Genomic DNA, 23,880 nt, shown 5'->3' with positions numbered 1-23,880 from the left:
AACGGCAGGAGTGCCGACCGACATGCACAAGATCCCACCATTAATCAAACCGCTATCTGTTCAGAGCCAGGAAGAAGTGAGTCTTCCTCCTGTACTTTTATATATGTAATAAAGAGAGCTTTTTATGCGTGTTACTTTCATAAAGTTGGAAGCTTTTAGAATTTGCCCTGCAATAATAAATCAAAAGTGCTGGGTGCTCTAACCGAGTGCGACGCTGTCCACCATGGGTCTCTGGGAGTAGGGCAGATTCTTGTACACCTGTTCGATGATCTTCTCCTTCACTTGGGAGATGCTGTCACAGTTCAGGACTTTGACAGGGGTCACGTCCGGACCTTCGCCGTGAACCAACACCTGCAGGGTCTACAGAGTTCAAACAGGCTTTAGTCCACTGACACCAACTGTACAAAAGATCACCACATCAAATAAACAATTAGACTGAACAAACTTTAAGAGGCAAGAATCACCAATTACAAGTAAATTACTTAGGCGTTAATCTTTGTTTCATGGAAAACTCAACAAAACAAGATTTGTTTGTTTTCCCAGATCTCATGAATGGTTTTCTGCAGAGTGGTTTCCTCCAGCGGATAATGGCTGTTCAGTGCCCGAGGAGCAGCGTTACGCTCGTGAATGAGATTATAGACTCACTGCTGGCCAATAAACGGTGCTAGGAGAACAATGATGGACACACTGTCTCCACTTTCCTGAGTCTCTCTTACAACGAGACCCATTCTGTATTAACACGCTTTCTCTTGAACAGGTCCCTTACCAACCATTTCTACAAAGACACCATCTTTGTAGATATATAAGGTGTAAACAGACATGCCATACATTTCAAAACCAAGTTTGGATGCTAAAATATGTCTTACAGGTAAGAAATTGTACTGAACACCACTAGTACTCACCAAAACACTGTACTCGACATCATCCCCTAGAAGTCCGGTGTCGTTCAGCGTGTATTTGGCTTTCTTCATCTTGGCATCAACTGGACCTTTTTCCACCTGGTGTTTAATGGCCTTAAAGAGCTTATAGAGCGGCTCGCCGGCTGAGTCCTGTGAAAAACACATTAGTCAGCCTTCACAGCTAGAAAACCATTTCTGCAATTCTATTCATAGCATAATTGCTCACCTTTAGGAACTGGTAGAGACATATGGACATCCAGTTACACAACATCCTCTCCACAACAGTCTCAGACCTAAACAGGAAACACACGCCGATGATTTAATTTGTCAGAACAGACAATGCCCTAAAAATGGCTTTAACTATTGTCTCATGTCTTGATCAATTACAATCTCCATTTGAACGATCCTGACATTGATGCTTGAAGTCCCCCCCAAAAATCTTTTCTCAAAGTCTCATTTCAGTGGTGGCACTACACCACAAAGCTTTCTATAGACGCTTCGAGCACAGCATGCAAAAACATACAACACAACCTGATAGTGTAGAACGATTCACAAAAAAAGGGTTTTGTTTAATGAATGGTTACAAAAGACGTTGGCAGTTTGAAACAAAGCCCTGTATAATTGACAGCATCAGCATAGAGAACATTTCTCTCCATGTAAGAATATGTAATCAAAACGGATATTATAACTAAAATATACCTGAATAAATCTAAATCAAACCAAAATAGGAATCAATCTGAATTAAGAACTGAATCAGGAACTATATACTAAATAGTTGACTAAACAGTGTTCTGACTGAGTGGTTTCAGCAATTGCATTGCTGTTTCTAGGGTGTTTAGTTTGATTGCTATGTGGTTGTTTACTAGCACAAACCAAAAGGACCAAGTCTATGATATTCTGTTCCAAAGTCCAGGAATTATTTATCCCGATGCAAGTATGACTGCATAGAAATGTTGAAGCTAAGTATGAACAACAATAATGGAGAATTATGTGAAGTTGTTATAGAGTCGGTTCTGACCTGCGGAGCATGAGTTTAGGGTTCTTGCTGTGGATGTATTCCTCCATCAGCTCCAGCAGAAGAGTTCTCATGATGTCTGTGTAGTACTCCAGCTTGCCATGTAGTGCCACCGTCAACAAGGAAGCAAAGTAAACCTTATTCCTGGCACTGAACTCCTGCCTGCCCTCCAGGGTACGTATGAACTAAAGCACAAAGACATGAGAACATAAGTCAGCTTCTACAGCAAATCCAGTAGTACATAGACATGTCCACAGAGCAACTTTATTAGGTGGACGCTGTCTCACATTGATGAGGAAGGTTTTGCTGTTCAGGAGATTGGAGAACTGGTTGAGTGCCTGGTCTACAATAGCTCTGCGGTTTTCTGGGATGTCCAGCTTGCCAGTGATCATGACATCATTGGCTCCATCTTTGGAGGGCAGGAAGAAAACGCGGTTGGTGTAGTTCTTGTAGTCCAGGAATGGGATTCGAGCTTCATTCAGATCACTAGTTTGGTCCTCCATCTCTATCATAAGATCTAAGAAAACAGAGAGTTAAGTGACATATATAAGTTGCAGCTTCAGAATTAAAAAAGCCATCCTTGCTCTTTTAACAACTTCCCTAAAAAGGAAACATTTGCTGACAAATGAAAATGCCATAAACTGATATACTATATGAGAAGCAGGGACATCTCACCTGTGAACTCTTTTTTACAGCGATCACGGACACTCTCCTCTAAATTCGCCAGCTGATTTTTCACCTTCTCGTATTCTCGTTCAGCCTGCTGGCTTTTCCTCCTGCACCCATGCAAACATTATTTTTAATTTACTTGAATCTAATGTACTTCTAATTTGCAGCATATTTTTTATTTGTACTTTTTTTAATGATAGAGAGAGGACAAGAAATGATGGAGGGAATGAGTCTGATGCACTACTTTGAAATCAAAGTTATTAAGTTCACATTATTACAGTCTGGTGCACTCAGAGGTTTGTTACCTGTAGCAATAGATCGACACTGCAATAAAGAGGACCATGGGAATGAGGACCAAAGGAATGATGATGTAAAGAGGAAGCTCGTATTTCCTCTCAAAGTGAACAGTGCCAACAGTCCACTCTCCTTTTCCGAAAATGATCTGAAACAGACAAGAAATGTTGAAAGCAGGGTTACACCAACTGGGATTAAAACTTAAAGGGAGCAATTTCTGACCGTCAGCTCCATAGCCTCTGAGCTGGTGTCTCTGCGCTGGCGTCTGGAGGTGGAATTCGGAGGGCTGGAAGGGGCCACGAGGAACAGCTTCTCATCCTCCAGGAATGTCACCGTGCATGGCACATTGCCCACAAATGCCTTGGCCTCTTTGAAAGTCATTGCTTTATTTAAACCTTTACCCTGCATCAGAGAAAAGCAATCAAGCAGTGTTAAAAAAAAAGAAGAAAATTCAGCAGTTACTGAAGTTTTTTTTTTTATAGTTGTTAGCGAAAACACTTGCATTAATGCTGATGATGCTGTTTTCCGTGATGGCTTTATCTTTAAACTTATCGAAAGAGGGGTCTTGATGGTAAACGAACTCCGGCAAGTTCTCCACCAAGTTGTCCAGCTGGATGATCGTTCTTAAGGACTGGTTTATGTATGACTTGTTCACAGCCGGAGAGAGGAACTCTAATACGTTTTCACTCTTGTTGACACATTTTTCAACAAACTGCAGGAAAGAAAACAAGTTAGTTTATCTCTGCATAAAACACATTTCACAAAAGAAATAAGACAGCAGGCTATCAGCTGTGTGATGAATGTTGTTTATTAACATTAAGAGAAGTGATATGAATTAAAGAAAATATTAGGTAGATGCAGACAGAGAAGAGAGAGAGGAAACTCCTCAGAGCTTGAAACTGAGCAATTGGTTTTGACATCCAGACAATTGATCAAAAAAAGGAAATTACATAAAAATGCTATTGTGAGATTTCTTGAGGTCCAATTAAAAACATCTGACAGAACAAAAATATGAAACAAAGATTTCAAATAAAAGCAAAAGAGACACAGAGTAAAAAAGCGTTCAATAAATATATCAACCTTTTCAAAATTATTGTATGGCTTCAAAAGAAGGAATAATATTTGTTTAGGTACATTTAAGGTGCATTTTACAAATCCATCTTGAAGCCTGTGGTTACTACAAACTGGAAAATATCTGTTTGCTTATGCATTCCATGGACAAATAATGTAGTTAAAATGTAGTTTGTATTTGTAAATGTATGTGCTTTTGTCATTTTATAAGCTATTTTTTTTCTATTTAGCTTTAATTTTTTGTTTCAGAAATTTTAGTACTTCAACACACTTTTTAGTTTTTTTTTTAGTTAGTTGTCAAACCAGAATTTCAAAATGTATATTTTTTCTAATATTTATATTTTATTCTGTACATTATTTATTTAAATTGATGTTAAAATAGTTTTAATTAACAACAATACTGCATCAAATTTTAATGACCTCAGGGTGAGTAAATAGTGACTTTTGAACCTGAAATGTATATTTTAGTTGAACTATCCCTTTAAGGAAACAGAATCAGAATATCCTCTTCAAATCCCAGCCTTGCTTACTATAAGCGACCACAAACAGGTCCATAAATGATGATAACAAACAACACATTACATTACATTACACACACCTCCACATTGCTAGACTTCTGACTGAACTCGTCAGAAGAGGGCAGCACTCGCATGGTGGCTCTCTGCACCAGATCAAATCCAGTTCCCGTCACTATGATCTTACGACCTCCGCTGAAAACACACAGACATATATTCTCACCCCTGAAGCATCTTATATACATGCTGACATCTTATTTGTGATCATATTTTCAAAGATATGTAATACAAACTTGGAAAAGCCCAGTAGTGAGGCTTTATGTGTATTGGTTTAAAAATGGACTTACCAAACAAAGCTGGCCCGTGGGGCGTAATCAGTAACTTTGGGATTGGTTGAGTATACGAATCCGCTGACTTCTTTTGAAGTGACCTTGCCATACTTTACAATAACTGTCAACTTATTTGAAGGAGTCTTGCCTTCATGTGGGCCTGTCATGCAAGTGATCTCCTGGCCAAATGTCAATCTGCATGTTAAAAAAAAATGGAAAGACGTGATCAGAATGGGACCAAGATAAATCAAATCTGCTTTCTAACACCATGTTACTCACACTTTACACGGCACTTTGTCCACTGTAATGCTGATGTCATCTATACTAGCCGTGTCTAGGTCCTTTCCCGTGATAGTGATGACAGTTCCTCCAGCAGCCGGTCCTTTAGAGGGGGACACAGCACTTGGGACAGGATCCTGGGGGGGGGGGGGGGGCAACAACAAAAATCTTTTTTACATCAGTCTAGCTTTATTAAACATTAATAAGGCTATGCTCACGTTGTCAGTGGAAGAAAACATAAAATGAATGTCTGAAAAGACATACTGTTCAAAAGTTTAGGGCTACTAAGATTTTTAAAGATTTCTAAAAGATCACGTGACACTGAAGACTGTAATAAAGGTTGCTGAAAAATAATGATAATACAATTCACAATAATCGTGTTGTTAATCATTTTTTATTAAATAAACACCACTTTGTTGACCATAAGACTTTAAAAACCAAAAATAAATGTTACTTTTAAAATCTGACTCATTTCCAATTGAAACAGTATATTCTGCTTGAAAACAACACAAAAAATGAATAACTAAAAAAATACATAAATATATAAACTACTTTACAGTATATTTTAAAGAATGAAAACACACCTTTTCCTATTAGAATGCAATATTTCTTAAATCAATTTTAAGTAGTAAGATTTCCTTGGTCAACCATCTTTACCAGCTACATTTTGCTGGATAACATCATTGGGATTCCTCTGTGTTTAGGCTGTTCTTTTCAGGTGTGCAATTTACTTAAAATTTACATAGAGAAAGGCAAAAAGGATTGAGGAAAATAAACAGCCACAAAGGACTCATCATAAAGAAAGCATTTACCCTGTAAGTGAAAGAAACATTCGACTGTCCTGTTCTCCCTCCTTCCACCTCCACTTCCACTACTCCGCTGAACGAGGGGTCTGTAGGAGGGGGTGAGGGGAAAGGTCCGATCTCACACACAACACTGGAAGAAAAAAAAAATGGTAAAACTGAATGCATTTATGCATTTAGCAGACACTTTTATTCAAATTGACTTTCAGTGCATTCAGGCTAAAAATTTTTTACTTAACATGTTCCCGGGGAATCGCACCCACAACCTTTTGTGCTGCTAACGCAATGCTCTACCACTGAGCCACAGGATCACAGATACAAGGAAACACCACTGTTCAAAAGTTTGAGCTCAGTAAGATTTTGAAAGAAGTTTACTGTTACTTTTGATCAATATAATGTTACCTTGTTGCATAAAAGTAATACTTTATCATGAAAAAATCCTACTGACCCCAAATTTTTGAACAGTACAGTAAATGCTGTGATACCGCATTCACCTAATATGGCAAAGATGCTTTACCTGGTACTGACAGAGTATCTCTCCGGCTGATGAGTACATGGCACTCCAGCTACGGTGATACTCTTAATGTCCTCCTGCTTGATGCCCAAGTTAGAGCCTTTTATAGTGACCGAGATCTGTCCCTCCTTTGGCCCATACCGAGGAAAAATCTGGAATGAAAGCAGAACAGCACTCAAAACCATAAAATAGATTTACAAAGATCAACCATAACCATTGTGCCCTTGAGTGATCCAGCTGCTTTGGAGAAGATCATTTGCCAGATGAGTAATAAAAAAGGCACACGGCGGTGCGATCATTAGAGTCTTAGATGGATTCAACAAAACAATAAAGTGAGAGACTGAGCCATCTATATACCATTTAGGCGTGAGAAATGGAGAAGAGGATGAAAAGAAATGGTGTTTTCTAGTGAAGAAGAATAGTAATTTATGAAGTGCAATCGAACTGGGAGTGGTGGGATTGGTAATAGCTGATGTCAGGCCAATGATATATTCTTGGATGCATTTTGAGCTTAGCTGTTAGCATCTAGTTTTTAAAATAGATTCAAACAACAGTATCGAGCAAAGAAAGAGAAGAATTGTCCTCACGTCAGTGATCTTTGGAGGAGGACACTGGTCTAGCTCCTGAACGCACAGGTTTTTGTAGATGCAGGATTTTGTGCTGTCGCACCACACGCAGTTATACTTCTGATCAGTGTTCTTACACAAACTGCAGTCCTCACGTCTAACCGAACAGTTGTAGAGCACCACTGGATAGAAAAATGGAGGAAACAAAACAATTCACAGAACTGACATTAAATTCATCATCTGTGACAAAATATGATTACTTTCTTTTTCTTGTTTTTTTTTTAGAGAAATTAACATTTGATTAAACTACTGTTTATCACCATGTTTTCGGAAATGTTGTGTAATGCAAATTAGGCTGTTTTTATTGTTTTTATTGGTATCTGGTGGTCAATTAGTCACATTTAGCACAATGATTTTCGATGCTAATCAACAAACTGTACAAATGAAATCTTCATTGTTTTTGTGGCTGATAAACAGAATATGTAGGCTGGCAGTTATATATTTTAAAGGATATTAGCTTTAATGTTATGTGGTTAGCTGTTTAATTCATACATTCCAGCAAAGCTTAGCGTAGCTTAAAGGGATACGTTCAGGTAATGAGTAGCAGATGAGTCCTTTAAAAATGCCATCTTCCAGCTGAAAAATGCACATCAAATAGACACCTGGATGATGTACGAATGCTAGCAACATGCTATTAATACTTTTATGTAGTTAAAGGGATAGTTCACTCAAAATTTAAAACGATTTGATTTTCAGAAATGCAATTTTCGAAGTGTTCATCTACTAAAAATGTTTAAAACATTCCTAGTTGGATATAAAAACCCCCCCGAAAAAAAACAAGATTCAGCCAGTCAGTCTCCCGAGATGCCAATGATATATAACATATGCTAATCTGCTTATTTTAAGAGGTTTATCAGATCTTGTACACAACCTTTCTGCATCTTGACGATCCACATGTTTACTGCAGCTTCTGTAAGCTATGATGATGAAAATTCATTTAAATGTACCTCTGAGGGTGCTGTCAATCTTCCTGCCCGTGTTTTTATCCTTTATGTAGAACGTCACATTCACCTCTGGCTCTTTGTCATATTCAAACTGGCATAAAAAAAAACAATAGAAAGTGTCATTAAACACACACAGATACAAACACATCACTGCATCAGGAACAACTGTGTGCTGCAGAAAATTCTCCCCTGCCAAAGTGATGTCTTTGTGAACCCGATCACTATGTTTTTTTGTTACGCCTACATAGGACTGAGCCCTACACACACATGCAGCTCAATAGCCATGACTGCCATATTGGCTGGTGCTCAAACTACAGAAACAAATCAATGTGTGCACAAAGATGCGGAAAGTGAGGGAGACATTATAGGAGGAATACGAGTAGAGCATACTGACCACAAATCCCTCAAATCTGTACTTTGACCCATCAGGTTCCCTAGTCACCTCGCCAACCTGTTTCATGAGCTCAGAGCCAATCTGAAAGTTTTCCCCCTGAGAGAGATAAAACAAAGAGTAATGTTATATATGCAGACTCTAATAACAGGCATTTTACTAAAAAAAAAAAAAAAAAATCTTGACAAATTGCCTCACTGAGAAATTGGGTAAATATATTGCATCTTTATTGCTTTATTGAAACATTTCTGATTGGTCAATGGTTGTTGTTCTTTGATAAATTATGTAGCTTTGGCAAATAATACAATATATTAAGTGACACAAGAGACACCACACTAGCAAAAAATATGGAAAATCCTTTTTTTATAGCGTAAAATCATTTGAACTTAAATCAATCTCTCACATCAATAATGCCAAAATGTCCAACTGATATGCATTCATCTTCAAAAAAAAAAAAGAACTTAAGGATATACTCCTTTATATATTATAGAAATTAATATACTAAACATAACAAAACCACAAGGTACAATAAGTAGTAATGCATATATCTTACCGAATATTTTTCGAAATATTTATCCAAATTCTTGCCCTGAAATTCGATGGGGGTTTTAAGTCCAACAGGAATAAGCAGAAGTTCAGTGATCTCAAACTGAGGACACATGTCATCCTGTAATATTCATTAAAAAAATGAAATACAACAGTTATTAGTCATCTTTAGTCACCGAAGGATGATGGCTCACCATATACAGTATTAAAGCACAAACAGACACATTTATATAGGCATACGTTCATCCTAACAAGATTCACCTGCATGTGTTGGATGATATGATCAGCCTTGACAGAGTCATCTCGATCACTGCACGTGTGATCCTGAATATTCCATTGGCAGCCCCACTTACTGGTCACACATGCAATGCAACTGCAGAACACAAAGCTGGTCAATCAAAAGACAAAACTAAATAAATGCTACACGGAGTACATCTTTTTAAATCACTCCCTCATACTCACGGTGTATTCTCAAATCTCTTCACAACGGCTGCGCAGTTGTAGAACTCAAACGCACTAGATGCTACTTCAATGCCGTCATTTACTGTGATCTTCACTGGCACTGCTACAAAATCTACACACATTCACATGGGAAATGGGAATCATGTGGGTTTTGAAGGTAATAGTAATTCATACAGCCAGCTCTGAATTTTGGGAGCTTAAAGGTGCTAGATAAGCCGAGGTCATGGGTTCAATTCCCAATGAAAGCACAACATGATAAAAGCTTTTGTTACTGTAGAATCATGGCAAACAGGAATCATATCAGATTTTAGGCAGGAGTAATTCATACGGAAAAAAAATCTACATTTCTAGTGCTCAACAGGTGCAAGATATGCCAAGGTCATGGGTTCAGTTCCCAAGGAAAGCATGACCTTATAAACTCTTCTGTAACTCTAAAATCATGGGAAATAGGAATCATATCAGTTTTTTAGGCAAAAGCATTTCATCTGGCTGAACTCAATACTGAACTTCTAGGGTTATAAGCTTATGGGTTTGATTCCAAAGGAAAGGAGGACCTGATAAAAGTTTTCTGTAACTCTAGAATCAATAGGTTAAACTTCAGAATCTATCTGCTATTAGATTCAGCTACAGTTTAATTGTTACATCAGTCTGATCAGACTGATCAGTCTCCAAATTTAAAATCCCACAACTAGCCAATTACAAACTTGAAGAAATTAAAAACCTTTCATGCCTGACATCATTTTTAGGCAAACACCATCTGTTTGTTTATTGAGTAAAAGAGGCAGCAAGAGTATGGCTTCACAGTAGGTGATTATTACATTTAAAGGCAAATAGGATGCTCTCACCTTGTGTCTCGGGTGTGGGGGGTATGTTCTCAGAGATCGGGAGATCACAAATGACCCTTGTGCCTTCCATAGTTGCCTTACTTTTGTAGACATCAAACTCACATGTAAGTTTCAAATAATCAGAACTGCTGATACTGGGCATGGAGGCGATGTTAATCATCACCTGCGAGATTAAAGCAGAAAATATGGATTACGCATAAATAATGTGGAAAAAATTCAATTCTCACACATTTTGAACCGCGAATATATAGTTTTACAGTCGTTTATATGATTTAATTAATTAAATTAAATTAATACTTTTTTTATATATATATTGTATAGTCAAGAAAAAATAAATATTCAAAAGATAATAATAATAATAATAATAATAAAACATTTTAATAACTTTTTTATTGTTATTTGTTGCGATAAACACTATTTTAAAATTCCCTGATATTTTCAAGTTTTGAAGACTGTACTTCCCCCTGAAATATGCAATACAAAACAAGAAATAATATTGATTTCAGCAAATAAGTTAAAAGTTAATCCAGGAATTTAATTACGGTATACAGGAAGCCTCTTCAATCAACCATGACCACTTGAGTTTCTTCTGAGACATATTAGAAATGCATGAAAAGTGCTCTGTGCGTTCATGTGGTATGATACGATAGTTTCAGACGCCTTGTTTAGTAACTTCACCGTGTCAGCTTATAAAAAAGGATTAGACTCCCAGACTGGATCTGTTACAGCCAGTAAATATCAATCCTGAGTCAATCCTTAAGAGGTTAGGGTTTGAAATAACTGCAGACCATATCACAGTGTGTGTGTTTGTGTACGTGTTATGCTTTAGTACCTGTGTAGGCTTGGTTTTCTTGCAGCTGATGTTGGGGGGCTCAAAGGACTGAATAGTTACACATGTTTGATTTGGACTCCACAACCAGGCGTTCTGTCCATTTCGACAATCCTTTTTCCTAGTACAACTGAAAGAGCAAAGCAGACAAACATGGGCAATGAGCCGTAATGCATTCGCTTTAACTGGACTACATGCAGATATCTAGTTCGCTAAAATATTACCATATTTTATACAATTTCAAAATCATATCGCTAAACTGTTTCCTGTTCTAAAATATACTTTAGTAGGAATGGAAGTCACATGACCTATAGGAGCCATGTGCCTTGTCATGTGGCAGTGTTATCGCTCATCCCGTCCTTTACTGGACAAGACTGCCCAAATGATGTTGTGCTTTTGGTAATAAATTGAACCTGACACACTTACCGGCCTTCCAACACACACCAGCCACAATAGGGATCCCGCTGGGAGACGCAAGACTGACAATCATGCTTCTCCTCACAGGCCTGCACTGGCACTTTGGTGATCTATGCAAAAGAGAACAGCCACAACCTTTAAAATGACAATTTGTTCATTTATTTAAGATGCCTAATAGCTGATGCATGTGCGATTGAAGGTTCTGCTTCTGCATTTAGAGTTTAAGTCAGTTATAAAATAGCATTTGTGTACAACAAACTGCCAACTTATGAAGCAGCTTATGGCAGTTGAATTGAGTGTTCCACTTCAACACTCTCAGTTTCCTGCTTTTAATATATGGGCCATGTGAATGAGTTAAATGTCTGACAGGATGAGAGCGCTTCAAAGTCTTCCGATTAGCTCAAATGATATGACAGCCTGCTGTTACATTTTTGTAGCAGATTACGGAGTCTAGGGATGTCACATGTGATATTTCAAGATATTTTCTATATGTTCCACTTTATAAAAATGTCTTTCAAGATTGGCAAACCTACATTATTAGATTGGCAAACCTACATTATTAAAACAGGGTTTAACCAGTGGATGATCTCTGTTGACGTAATGTGATATATTAGTTGTGGATGCGTTCATTAACCAACCTTTCTGCCAGTGGTGATGTACAAGATATCCGAAGTTGAATTAAAAAAAAGGTTTTTGTTCACCCCACCATCTGTGCGTTCCCCTGGAATCCTGTTATAAAGGTAAGCGTGGTTGGGGTCAAGATGCACCTGCAAGCAGAAAGTTAATTAATTCATTAATTCATTCGGCAAATGCTTTTATCCAAAGTGACTTACAAATAAACATATTACGGGGCAATTCATCTACAGCAAGCCCTTGGATTTAAGTGTATTTCTCAAGTGGTTGTAGCGTATAAATCCCCCATTCTTCGGTTTAAACCAACAACCTTTTGGTCACCAGCCCAAACTGTTACCCACTAAGCCAGACCACCACAGCAGTCAAACCACAAGGGTTTCAGTGAAATTTAAAGAGGAGAGAAACCAGACCCTGAAATGGGACTCACCTTTAAGACATCTGCTCCGCTGGTTCCCAAAAATGCCACAGTGTGCTCATTCTCCACCGCCACAGCCACTGCTGTCAACATGTCATTTCGGGTGAAGATGGGTTCGACAGCCAGAGCGTACTCAGGTTTACTGGCTAGTGGAGCAGGCAGGAACTCAGCACCACATGTATAATTCTTCACCATCTCCTTCTGTTGGACAAAAAGACATACAACATTCAGAAGGGTCACAAAAAACCAAACAACATGGAAGCAGAGTGGAAGAAACAACATCTCACACTTCTCTTGGTCTTGCAGATGGCCTCGGGCTTGGAGATGTAGGGGGAATAAACAGTCTTTGGTTTACCGTCCCCCAGAACTTCTCCTATGTAGCAGGACTCAATCACCTCCTCAAGTCTGGTGTTAATGCTGCTTAGCGGGTACATGCACAAGGCAGAACCGTCGCTGCTCTCATCTGTGCTGAACACCACAAACAGAACCTTATCATCGGGATTCGAAGGTATTTTCCCAGTCAAAATTTCTCCTGGTTTGGCCAGATACGCCGTTTGGACCTTGTTGTATGTGATCTTCCGTTGTTCAGTGCTGACAGAGCAGTTGAGCTGAAGTTCGGTGTAAGAATAATAATGATGGTCATCCACACACAGGCGTGCTATAAATGTGATCTTCCTGTTGTCGCTGGTGCCCAGAGTACGCGAGAACAAGAAGTAGATGTAGCGGCCGTCTTTGAAAGCATGGCGAAAGTCGTGGAGGTAACGCTGGACGAAAGGACTAGCTTGCACAGTGGAAGCATCAACCATGTTCTCAAAGACATCCATTTCTCCATGCTCCTGCAGCAATCGGGTGCTGATGAGTTTTGAACTGTCCGAGCTACCATAGCCCTTCCCCACCAGAAACACGCTGAGGTTTGCATTAGTATTAAGATCTATAAAATAAGAAATTGCTCCCACTACGGTAACAGACTCCTCTGTGCTGGCTACATAGGTCTTCTCCCCTTTAGTGTCACTGTAGTACACCTGTTTGTCCACGCTGTTGAGGTTTACCAAAGAACAGATGCCCCTGAAAAGGCTTCCGCAAACGATCAAAGTGCCGTTGGCGGAGTTAACCAGTAGGAGTTTGTTGATATTGTCCATTTCCTTTGCATCAGTGCACTGTGCAGTGATTGGTGGAGTGCATTGTGGGTTGTCGGGCCTAGGGCCTGTTGCAGCACTGCTCTCCTTCTGCAGGTCATGGTTCAGCTGATAGATGTTATTAATGGCACCCAGGTAAATTCGTCCAGTTTGAGGGTCCTGAACGACATTGTTTATGACTGTATCAGATGTGAAAGAATCATCACAGCAAGACGAGCTAAAATACAGCAACAGTGACAAAACTGCCAGGGTCCTCCACGCCATCTTTTGAAGAGAGTGAAAGAAAACAAGACACATATCACATAAGAGGCCAGCAACCAAGTTACATGACTGTGCAATTCATAAATACAATGACTTGAATGCAAATCTCCTATAGTGAGCATGTATTTAATTTCTGATTTAAAATACATTTTGATATTTTGGTGGGGAGGGACATAAGGTCAGAAAAGTCAGGGTGATACAACTGTCCTTTCATAATGAGTTTGGCATAATGTTTTTATTATTATTATTATTAGGGGGAAAAAAACAGAAGCAGTTTTGTCAAAAAAATAAATAAATACAATATATGAAAAACCTTTGTCCGCCAAAAGTCGTCATGTGCCACAAACACAGAAAAAAAAAAAAAAAAAAACACTAAAACATATTCAAAAGTAGATGAATCAAACATGAATAGAAAAATGACACTTCTACGCACTTGGAACACGAGTTTTAAACTAAATTAATAAAAGATTTTCATTTTTGTTAACTTATTTGTCATTGACCCAACAGAGATGCTTGCCTCAGCAGGCAGCACTAATAGATTCACACTTGAAAACTGACATCTTTTTGGATGCTTGAAAATTTCTTTAGTATGCATCATTATACTACAGTGAAGTAAGCCCTAGTCAAAAGTGCTACCAACAAAGACTAAATTCAAAGAAAAATCGATCAGCCTCTCAACTCTTTCCTCAGAGGGGTTGCAGATGGCTCCGTGATTTGACATGCCTGATACAAGCGAAGCATTTCTAAAAAGGCTATCCTCCACCTCATACTCCTTTCACTCTACTTTTCATCCATCCCCTCAGCACTTCAGATGGTCCTAAAACACTGGGGTGGAATTCAAATGCTCATCAAAGCAATCACAAGGTGGCTCAATGAATTATGGGTACAACTTCAGCAGGTGGGCCAAACAATCATGTCTTCCTTCCTGTAAACAACCTCTATAATAACCAGCACACCATGCAAAGTTATTGTGTTAGACAGGAAGATCTTATCACCGTCGTTCCATATATGAACATTCTTAAGCTAATTTTAGATGATTACAAGTTTCAGCTTGCAAAAGTAGTTGTGGTGATGAAATATTAACCATACTGGCTCAATATTCGTGACCATTCCATGATTATGCCTAAAATAATCCTCAGGAGGGGTCTTCCACACAACTGACTGTGATGTTTAGATTGCCAGACCAAATACTTTTACTGCAAAATCGAATGGCAGGAGTCTCTCAGACACCATGATCCCGCGCCCAGAGCTCATAAAGAATTCATGCTAAGAGTTTAGTGGATATTATAGTTCTTATTGGCTTTAATGACGGCACTCCAGAGACACGATATGAGGCAGGGCAGAAGTGACAAGCTTTTTCTTTTTACTTAGTGTCTGTCAGAGCTCTGGCGTGCAGGGTTTGCAATGAGATTAGAGGTGGGGGGAGTGTGTTAAATTTTGCTTGTGTGTACAGTATGTGTGTGTGAGAGTCTAGTGTTAACTGTTAACAGGAGGCGGTCTTTGCTGCTGATTCAGAGCGCACGCGTGATTTGTCTGGACTGTACGGCTTTAGAAAAAAACTCAAAAGATCCCTTCCAAAACACAAGACCAAATCATTAACAGGAACAATGATGCCAGTCTCTCAGTAAAGACTTGATATTTGTGCTGAGTGTGCCACACAGCACTGACTTAGCCAGTCATGTGATCACAAAAGAATGCAGTGTGCATTATGACACACTCATAGATTTGCATGTTAACACACACAAACATAAGTCACTGTTTGAGTCGACTATTATGTTCAAAAACAACTGTTTTTAAGAAAAGAATAAAAATTCTAAGGATAAAAAGTTCAAAAGAATGTTCAAAAGAAAGTCTAATTCTTAAAGAAGAAGAAAAACGTTGGACCAACATTGGACTCCACTTTGTCATTCAATGGACAAAAAATAAATAAAGGAAAAAAAGGAAATTACTTTTTTAAAAATATTTTCCTGGATTCCACAGAACAATTAAAAAACTTCAGGTTCTTTATTGGAATCCATGATTCATCATGAAGAACCTTAAACACCCATGGAACCATTTCACTGCACAAAAAGTTTTTTTTTTTTTTTAGATGTTCTTTAAATGTCCTTCACCATATTTTTTTTTTTTTTAAGAACTGCTAAATTAAATGTTCCTTGGTGAACCCAAAATGGTTCTTCTATGACACTGCTGTGGAAACCTTCTTTTGGAACCTTTACTTTTAAGAGTAAAGGAAGAAAGTCATACTGGTTTGGAACAACATGAGGTTGAGTAAATAACAGAATTTACATTCTAAGGTGAACTATCCCATAAAGTGTGCAGCTATAGTGAATAAATAACATTTTTTGAAGAACAAGTTTTTTTTATTATTGGCAAACATAAGGTCCCAGAATATAAAAGAAACCTATGGACAGTGGAGCACTGCCACGAACACCTTAGCAAGCACCCTTAAAACCCTAGCGAACACATGGCAACTTGCTAAAAACCACTTAGAGCAGGGGTGTCAATCTCAATTCCTGGAGGGCCTGAGCCCTACAGAGTTTTGTTCCAACCCTACACCAACACACATTCCATTTAGTTTTCAAATAAACATGAAGGACTTGATTATGTGGAACAGGTGTGTTTTAATTCCCTCCAGGAATTGAATTTGACACGCCTTACTTAAAACATCTTGGCAATACCCTGGCAACCATCCAAATCAACCTAGTATAGTGACACCGAGTGCACCAAACTCCACTTGCAATCTTCAGTAAATTTTGTTTTGTCTACCGTCATACACAAACAAGCACACATTGCCAGAACATCCTGCCTACATGTGGCTCCACTGAGGCCCATTCATGTGACAATCACTCACCCTATAGGAAGTAGAGTGTTTGTGTGTTTCTGTATCACTGTATTCCTTGGATTTACAACAGAGGCAATGGCTCAGATGGTTTTTCCTTTATTTCTCAATGCTTTTTGATCTGGAGCCAAGCCACACACATTTCCTCAATATTACTTTAGGGCTATCTCAAACTGATCTGCCCGTAAATGAACTCACAATGCAGCGGAAGCAGGAGAGGAGGAGAAGAGACCTGCGTTTGTTGCTCATGTTGTGAGTGGGAGTGTGTATTGCAGTTTGGACCAACAGCACCAGTCTGTTATTCCTTCTCTCTGTGTTAAGAAACAACATGACCGGTAGCTCAGTACGGAAGCAGACAAGTGTTGAACCGGCACTACTCTTACCGTGGGGTGTTACACAGAAATTTCTCTGCTGAGTTTAACAGTAAACCCCACATCTTCTCTAAAATTCCCTCGCAGACTTTGACCCTTGGTAGCAGCTTGTTTACTCACTCTCTCCACAGTCAAGTTCAGCTAACTTGTGTATCATTTACAATATTCCCTCATATTTTCCACATTTCTCCTTTCTCCTGTCACAGGTTAATAGGTAGAGACACCTAAGTATCCTATTCATTGGCTAATCTGAAAAGTGTTTTATTTATTCCAGTTTTTTCCCTACATTGTACAGCCCTATACTTTACTCTAGTAGATGTTTTGCCCAATTTTCGGGGACCTCTTAAAACTGCAAATGCTGACTATTGCTATGCAGATAGATTTCTCCAGATGTTATAGACCTACTTGGATTGAAAACAGCCATTATTTTAGTGAATCCATTTGGTGATGCTATTTGCATGGAAATTACACACTTCACCTTTAAAACTTGCTGTTTGGTAATGCAGAGTAGGATGCCAGGTTCTGCCCTCCTGTCATGGCCGCCTCTGCCTTTGCTTTTCAATGACAATCTCCATGGACAGCTCAGAATAATTGACGGGTGAGACGGGCAGACTAATTGAGGCTGGGATCAGAGGGACCACGAGTGGTTGGACATGCACAGGTAAAATCGGGCTAGAATTGAAATAGTTTTTTGAATTTGTAAAAGGGAGAGAACTATCCAAGGCTCTTGGAAGATTTGCCTCTCAGTTTGGCTCTGTCCCAAATGGCACATTCAAAGTGGACTTGCGTGGCCTTCATTGGCATGTGTCTGTGAAGTTGTAAGGGAATCAGGTCAATTTAGCTCAAAGGGAATCATTTAAGATTTTAAAGGGAATTTGAACAGAATCACTGTTTCACGGCTGCTCACGGAGACGCGCCTGCGGTTCAGTGAACGAGCCGTTTAACATCAAATCTGCGCTGGATACTAATATCCAAACTATAGTGAAAACACTATCAATTAGCACAGTAACAAGATCGGCAGTTTAAGACATTAACTTGTAAGCACAAAACACAAGATACTTCTCTTTTCAATATGAATAAGGCTTTATTAGATAAATCTAAGACATATAAACTAATCTAACACATAAACGCACGCACACACACATTCACACAAGTTGCAGGAAGGTCGAAAGTTAGGGAAAGATGAGTTTAAGAGAATGGAAATATGGAATCCCAAGTTAACAGCAATACGTTAAATTGCATAAACATGAACAACCATCAATCACGTAATTAGCGCTCGCATTGAGTTCCTCAATGAGGTTAAAATTATATTAGATACACCAGTAAAGGTCACAGTCTGGAGGTAAAGTTACTTGCATCTCCTGTGAAGAAGGAGCCTCGGTGAAAGGGCTATCCCGAGGTCGTTGATTGGCTGGAAGTTCAGTCTCTGAAGTGACGTCTTGGGAAGCCCGTGGTTGTTGGGTGTTGGCTGAAAGTGCAGAGTCGTGTTCGCTGGTTGAAGTTGAATGGACGTTACAAAACTTAACTCAGAACACGAAACTCTCAAACGGAAAAGAAAAGAAATAAAGTTTGACGAGACTAGGTTGTGTTCCTTCTCATTGTGGCATAAGTAGCAGCAGGCAGGCACGCTGGAACTGCGCTCAAAGAACCATGATGACTAACCACATGGCTAGATGCTACAAGCTAAAGCTAGGTAGCAAAGCTACAAGCTAAGAGCAGGCATGACTGATAGCACGAGCAAGGCTGGAACTAAAAGCAGACTAAAAGCAAGGCATGACTAAAAGCGAAATTACATCGTGTCCAAAGTATTTAAAACTTCCTGTTGGCCACCCCTCAAATGTTGCCTTGACCAATCAGATATGTTCTTGAGTCTTGGGTATCATAAATCATTTGTTTATCTTACCAAGCATGTGGTTCTTGCCTCACAGGGTCTAATTTTGGACATGATTCCTATAACATGATTATGATATATTTTACAAATAAATGATTGTCAGGGCAATATCAAGCAAGAAAATTCAATCACACACATATCAAACACGACTATGTACCCTTCAGCTATACCATAGTCATTTAAAGAAAACATACACGATAAGTGATTATAACATGATAGTCAAATGTGTGGGTTACACGTAAATGAATATGGAGTTAAGCAATGGAATGATTCATTCATAAGTCTTTTTTGAGTTCATTCTGGTCCATATATAATGTATAAAAAGGGTTTCTTTGCCATTCTCTGGCAAAGGACTTTTCTGTGAAGACAAAGGTTTAAAGCCCTTCCCCCTTAGGAATTTCAGTCTGGTTTCACTGGCTGGGGGGGGGAAGTCAATGCAAGTATTTAACTTGATCTCCTGGGTTTACATGTGATGTCCAGCGTTGCATTCCAATCACGAACAATAAATTTGACAATCTCTTCTTTGAATTAAAATTGTCAATAATTGTTCTATTGGTGTTAATGTTGAAAGCTGTTGTGTGAACAAGTTGGTTGGTTGGTTATCTTGTTTGGTTCCTGTGGCACTAGAACTGATTTATGACTTCCTGAGGAATTCAGCTCATGTTTCAATGCACACAGCTCTGATAGACTCTTTGATTTGTCTGATTTGACTCATTTCTGCTACAAAGTCAACAAGACTGGATTGTGTCACAATTATAGTTTCAAAGGATTCAACATATCTTAACCAAAAGTATCCGACAGTGCAGTAGTGAACAAGATAATCAAATGCGAGTTTAAATTACACGCAATTACTTTGTCACTGACCAGGATTTTGCCTATGAATCAATGAAAATTAAATGAACAGCTTCCATTTTAATTCCTTCTTCAGATAAATCTAACATAAGATTTCAGAAGACATGAAATATAGTTTATAGACTACTTTTATAAAACATTTATTGCACTTTTGTGTCATTTTGGAGCTTGGCAGCCCATATGCCCATTCAATTTCACTTTGTGAATCAGGTCACGCTCAAAAAACAAAATAAAATCAAATATAAATTATTATAAAATAGAGTTTTCTCCCATTAGCATCCTGACATTACCAGTTTTTAGATAGATAAATGTATTATTTTAAAGTCCCACAAAATATAAATTTAATACAATTAAGATAATGTTAATATAGTCAATAGTGACCATCAGACTAAAATCAATTATATAGTTATATCTCCTTAAATGCATATTTTCAATTAATACCTGTATGTTTCACAATAACATACAATATTCCTATAACCCTAATTACTCTTTTTAAAATGTGCAAAAAAAATATTAAGTCAAACCATTCCATATGATTTAATGAATGATTAAGGTACAGAAAGATGCCTTAATTACAGCTAGAAAAGTTTCTTCACTGTTTTAAAGCGGTTTTGTGTGTGTGTGTGTGTGTGTGTGTGTGTGTGTGTGTGTGTGTGTGTGTGTGTGTGTGTGTGTGTGTGAAACCAAGCCATACAGCTTGAAATGACAGGAAGTTTAGTCAATTATGACAATTTAACTATGAATACAAGTTTAAATATACATTTCATATCCCTTTAAAGTGTTTTGTGTTTGACTGGAAAATGAAGGGGATTCGGGACAGAGATGCAGGATGGACAATTAAAGTGTTTACGACTGAGCAAAGCTGCACTGAAGCACTTACAGATTGAGGTTAATAGCAAGAATGCCCTTGTCTAACATGCATATGTGTGTGTGTGTGTGTGTGTGTGTTCACTACCCAGCTGGTCCCAATCAAGTGAGAGATGAGTGCAAAGGTTAAGGTAATTACTCTGGCTGGATATGAACTAGTTCAAGGCTCTGGTGGTCACCCGGAGGATGAAGGGGACAAACAAACAGATAAAGAGCATCTCACCCTCTCCATTAGACAGACTATCCATATTTGTGCATTTATGAAGCTGCTGAATTTACCCTCTTCCTCATTAGAGTTCCTAAAACATCTCTATCACAATCTCTGCCTTTTGCTGTCTTCCCCTCTCACCTTCCTGCTTTTGTGCGCTCAATCACTGGTGCTGCAGATAACCACTCTATTCTACAGCTGTCAGCAGCAGAGAGAGAGAGTGAATGGGAGATGAAAGTGAGTGAAACACGTAGCCTAGACTTTCATAAGACAGGTTCGAGCGCACAATGCCCAAATGCAGTTTAGTTTCATAAATCTCCTCAAAAACTATTTTGATGCAATTTGTCAGCAACACATCAGCTGCTGTTTCACGGGCAGGGATCAAAGTGGCACATGCATGTGCGCGAGTGTGCCGTGTTGGAAGATCGTTGGATCAATGGAGCCATGAGGATAGACAGTCTGTGTTATGGTAATGTAATGTAATCTAAACGTCTCTTGTTAAGGACAGAGGTCATTAATGTCCTGGTATATCAGCCCATCCCCATTAATCTTCAAAAAATGACAGAGATATTTAGGCATTCATGCTGCATTCTAGACAATTTGGAAATATTCCACTGACTATATGAAAATAACCAGAGGAATGTGGCTCGAGGTCACACATCTGACTTTAGTTAAGTCCTACTTTGGAGTAACAGCAAAGGTGCTAGGGATCGACAGATAAAATAATATAATTTAATATATATATATATATATATATATATATATATATATATATATATATATATATATATATATATATATATATATATATATATATATTTATTTATATACACACACACACATATATACACACACACTATTACAGTGGAAATAAACAGGAATTATTTACCATTAAAACAATGCTATAGTCTTTAAAAAATATATATATATATATATATTTTTTTTTTTCAGATGCTTTTAGTGTATATTATTGGTGTTATTTTTCTCTTTTATCATTAATGTATTTTATGGATTTTGTTTTGTTTTTTAAAGCAACACATTTTTTGGTCAGCTCATGTTGTTTATAAATCTGTACTTTTTTTACATTAATGTCACACTATTAATATCACACATTTCTCTCACAGTATACATGGTCATATCCTTTTTTTTTTACTTATATATGTGTAGATTTTTTTTTTTACATGGAAGTATGTATAATATACTGTATGTAAATAACAAAAAAAGAGGTTATATAAAGTAAATCTATTTACATGAGGTTTTATGATGATTAAAAAAAAAAATATATATATATGCTCATATGTTAAAATAGTGTGAATAGCTTCCATTATATTTAGAAAAGCGGTCCTTGCAATGGGATATTATTTGTGCATCTTTGTCATAACCAAACTCAGAAACCCCTTACCTAAAAATGAACAGACAGCTATTGGTGAACATTAGGAATGCATTAAGAAAAGAAAGTAACAGCATCAGTTTTGACTAAATTTGGATTATTCTAAATTGCTACACTGGCTTGATCATTTTTCTAAATGAAAACCGACCTATGGTCTGGGGCGACTCGTCCACGATTCCACTCACACCTGAATAACTCAAACACTAACAAATGTAGACAAGTTTGGTTCCTTTGCAGTCTGTTAAGACAGAAACAAACTCATGGTATGCACGTATGCACACAGACACACTCAGGCAGTGGCGTGAAGCTGTGTCATCTCTCCCAGTGGCTCATGGAGAACAGCAGGCATGTTGATTAAATTTGACTGCTCATTGTGCCGAATCTATAATTCTCTCCACTTCAGTGCCTTCAACAAGCTAGGAATACAGAGAGGATCCCCCGAGCCATTACCTCGAATATGCACGCGCACACACAGAGTTAAGGGATCGTCTTCGCACCACTGTGTGCCTCAAGTTTGCCCATATGAACCCTCGGCGTGAATACGAATAGTTTACAATGTGCGCTGCTGTATTCAGCACCACTTTAAGTACTTTTATCTAGCAGGTCCGTGATAATATAACAAAATTGAATACTAAAGAACTGTTCGCTTTAGAGTGCCCTTGAAGTAATGCTAGTGTAGATGGTTCCCACTTAGGGCGCGTGTGCTAGCATGTTAACAAAAGACTCAGAGAGAGACTGCTGGAAAGGAAGTGAGAGGGAGACAATTAGAGACAGAGGAAGCCAAGTACGAATAGGCACCACCACGACAAGGCCATCTTTGTGTGTGTGTCCGCTGGTGGGATCGTGCCCCTGATGGGAGTCTAAAATAACACAGCAATCCACATTCCAGGTTACTGGCCTGCAAACTTGGCTTCGCTTACCAGCTAGAAGAGCAAAAACAAGCATTTAGATGGAGGAAGAGAAGCAAAACGAATGAACAGATGGGTGAATAAACAAATGAATTACTACATGGCAAAAAGTATTTGGAAGGTCCTGGTCCTTTCTAATTAAAGGGAGAGGTTAATCCAAAAATGATTTACTCAGACTAATGTTATTTTAAACCAAAATGTACTTTGAAACAATTGCCGCTCACAAATTGCTTGTAAATCTCGCAAATAATTAGAAAGAAACAGAAAATAACATATCGAATTAAACATGATGAATGTTGAATACTGAATGTTGTTTTGGTCCCCATTGACTTTCAGTTGGGTGGAAAAAACAGCTGCAGGTGGATAAAGTCATGTATAGAGCAAGCAATCTTTATAAACTAACACTGATAGTAGAATGATATGGTGTAATCTTGCAGTTAAGGAGTTAAGAGACTGGAGGAAGAGTTTGCTGACTAGTTTAGGGGGCAAAGAGTTTTCTCGGAGGCGGTGAAGCAAGGAAAAGCTTTCTCCGTTATCTATCCCTCCTTCTCCATCCCTCTCTCTCCCTATTTTCCCTCCAGTTATGGAGTTTACTGCAGTGATAACGTATCTTTTCCACTTGATAGGTTTCCTAATTGCTCTCACTTAAACACACAACTGG

General features: G+C 38.3%; 1 protein-coding gene across 1 annotated transcript in view; it reads right to left on the bottom strand.

Annotated features, from left to right (window-relative positions):
- LOC127975505 (plexin-B2) overlaps positions 1–23,880 on the bottom strand; it is a 96,461-nt gene that overhangs the window by 7,529 nt on the left and 65,052 nt on the right. Inside the window, exons 3-28 of the mRNA XM_052579650.1 lie at positions 12,784–13,896; positions 12,509–12,697; positions 12,087–12,215; positions 11,458–11,558; positions 11,035–11,161; positions 10,203–10,365; positions 9,358–9,469; positions 9,157–9,268; positions 8,903–9,016; positions 8,353–8,448; positions 7,962–8,049; positions 6,976–7,136; positions 6,392–6,540; positions 5,884–6,007; positions 5,072–5,208; positions 4,811–4,987; positions 4,547–4,658; positions 3,380–3,589; positions 3,100–3,279; positions 2,889–3,025; positions 2,590–2,690; positions 2,202–2,431; positions 1,918–2,099; positions 1,126–1,192; positions 903–1,049; positions 204–360 (exon numbers count right to left, since the gene is read on the bottom strand). Of these exons, the coding sequence (XP_052435610.1) occupies positions 204–360; positions 903–1,049; positions 1,126–1,192; positions 1,918–2,099; positions 2,202–2,431; positions 2,590–2,690; positions 2,889–3,025; positions 3,100–3,279; positions 3,380–3,589; positions 4,547–4,658; positions 4,811–4,987; positions 5,072–5,208; positions 5,884–6,007; positions 6,392–6,540; positions 6,976–7,136; positions 7,962–8,049; positions 8,353–8,448; positions 8,903–9,016; positions 9,157–9,268; positions 9,358–9,469; positions 10,203–10,365; positions 11,035–11,161; positions 11,458–11,558; positions 12,087–12,215; positions 12,509–12,697; positions 12,784–13,896 (4,615 nt within the window). The remainder of the gene's footprint in view (positions 1–203; positions 361–902; positions 1,050–1,125; positions 1,193–1,917; positions 2,100–2,201; positions 2,432–2,589; positions 2,691–2,888; positions 3,026–3,099; positions 3,280–3,379; positions 3,590–4,546; positions 4,659–4,810; positions 4,988–5,071; positions 5,209–5,883; positions 6,008–6,391; positions 6,541–6,975; positions 7,137–7,961; positions 8,050–8,352; positions 8,449–8,902; positions 9,017–9,156; positions 9,269–9,357; positions 9,470–10,202; positions 10,366–11,034; positions 11,162–11,457; positions 11,559–12,086; positions 12,216–12,508; positions 12,698–12,783; positions 13,897–23,880) is intronic.

The sequence above is a fragment of the Carassius gibelio genome, chromosome A4 (assembly GCF_023724105.1).
Source record: "Carassius gibelio isolate Cgi1373 ecotype wild population from Czech Republic chromosome A4, carGib1.2-hapl.c, whole genome shotgun sequence".
Taxonomy (NCBI): Eukaryota; Metazoa; Chordata; class Actinopteri; order Cypriniformes; family Cyprinidae; genus Carassius; species Carassius gibelio.
The sequence above is the reverse complement of the archived record's forward strand: the minus strand, read 5'-3'. Positions and strand labels throughout refer to the sequence as shown.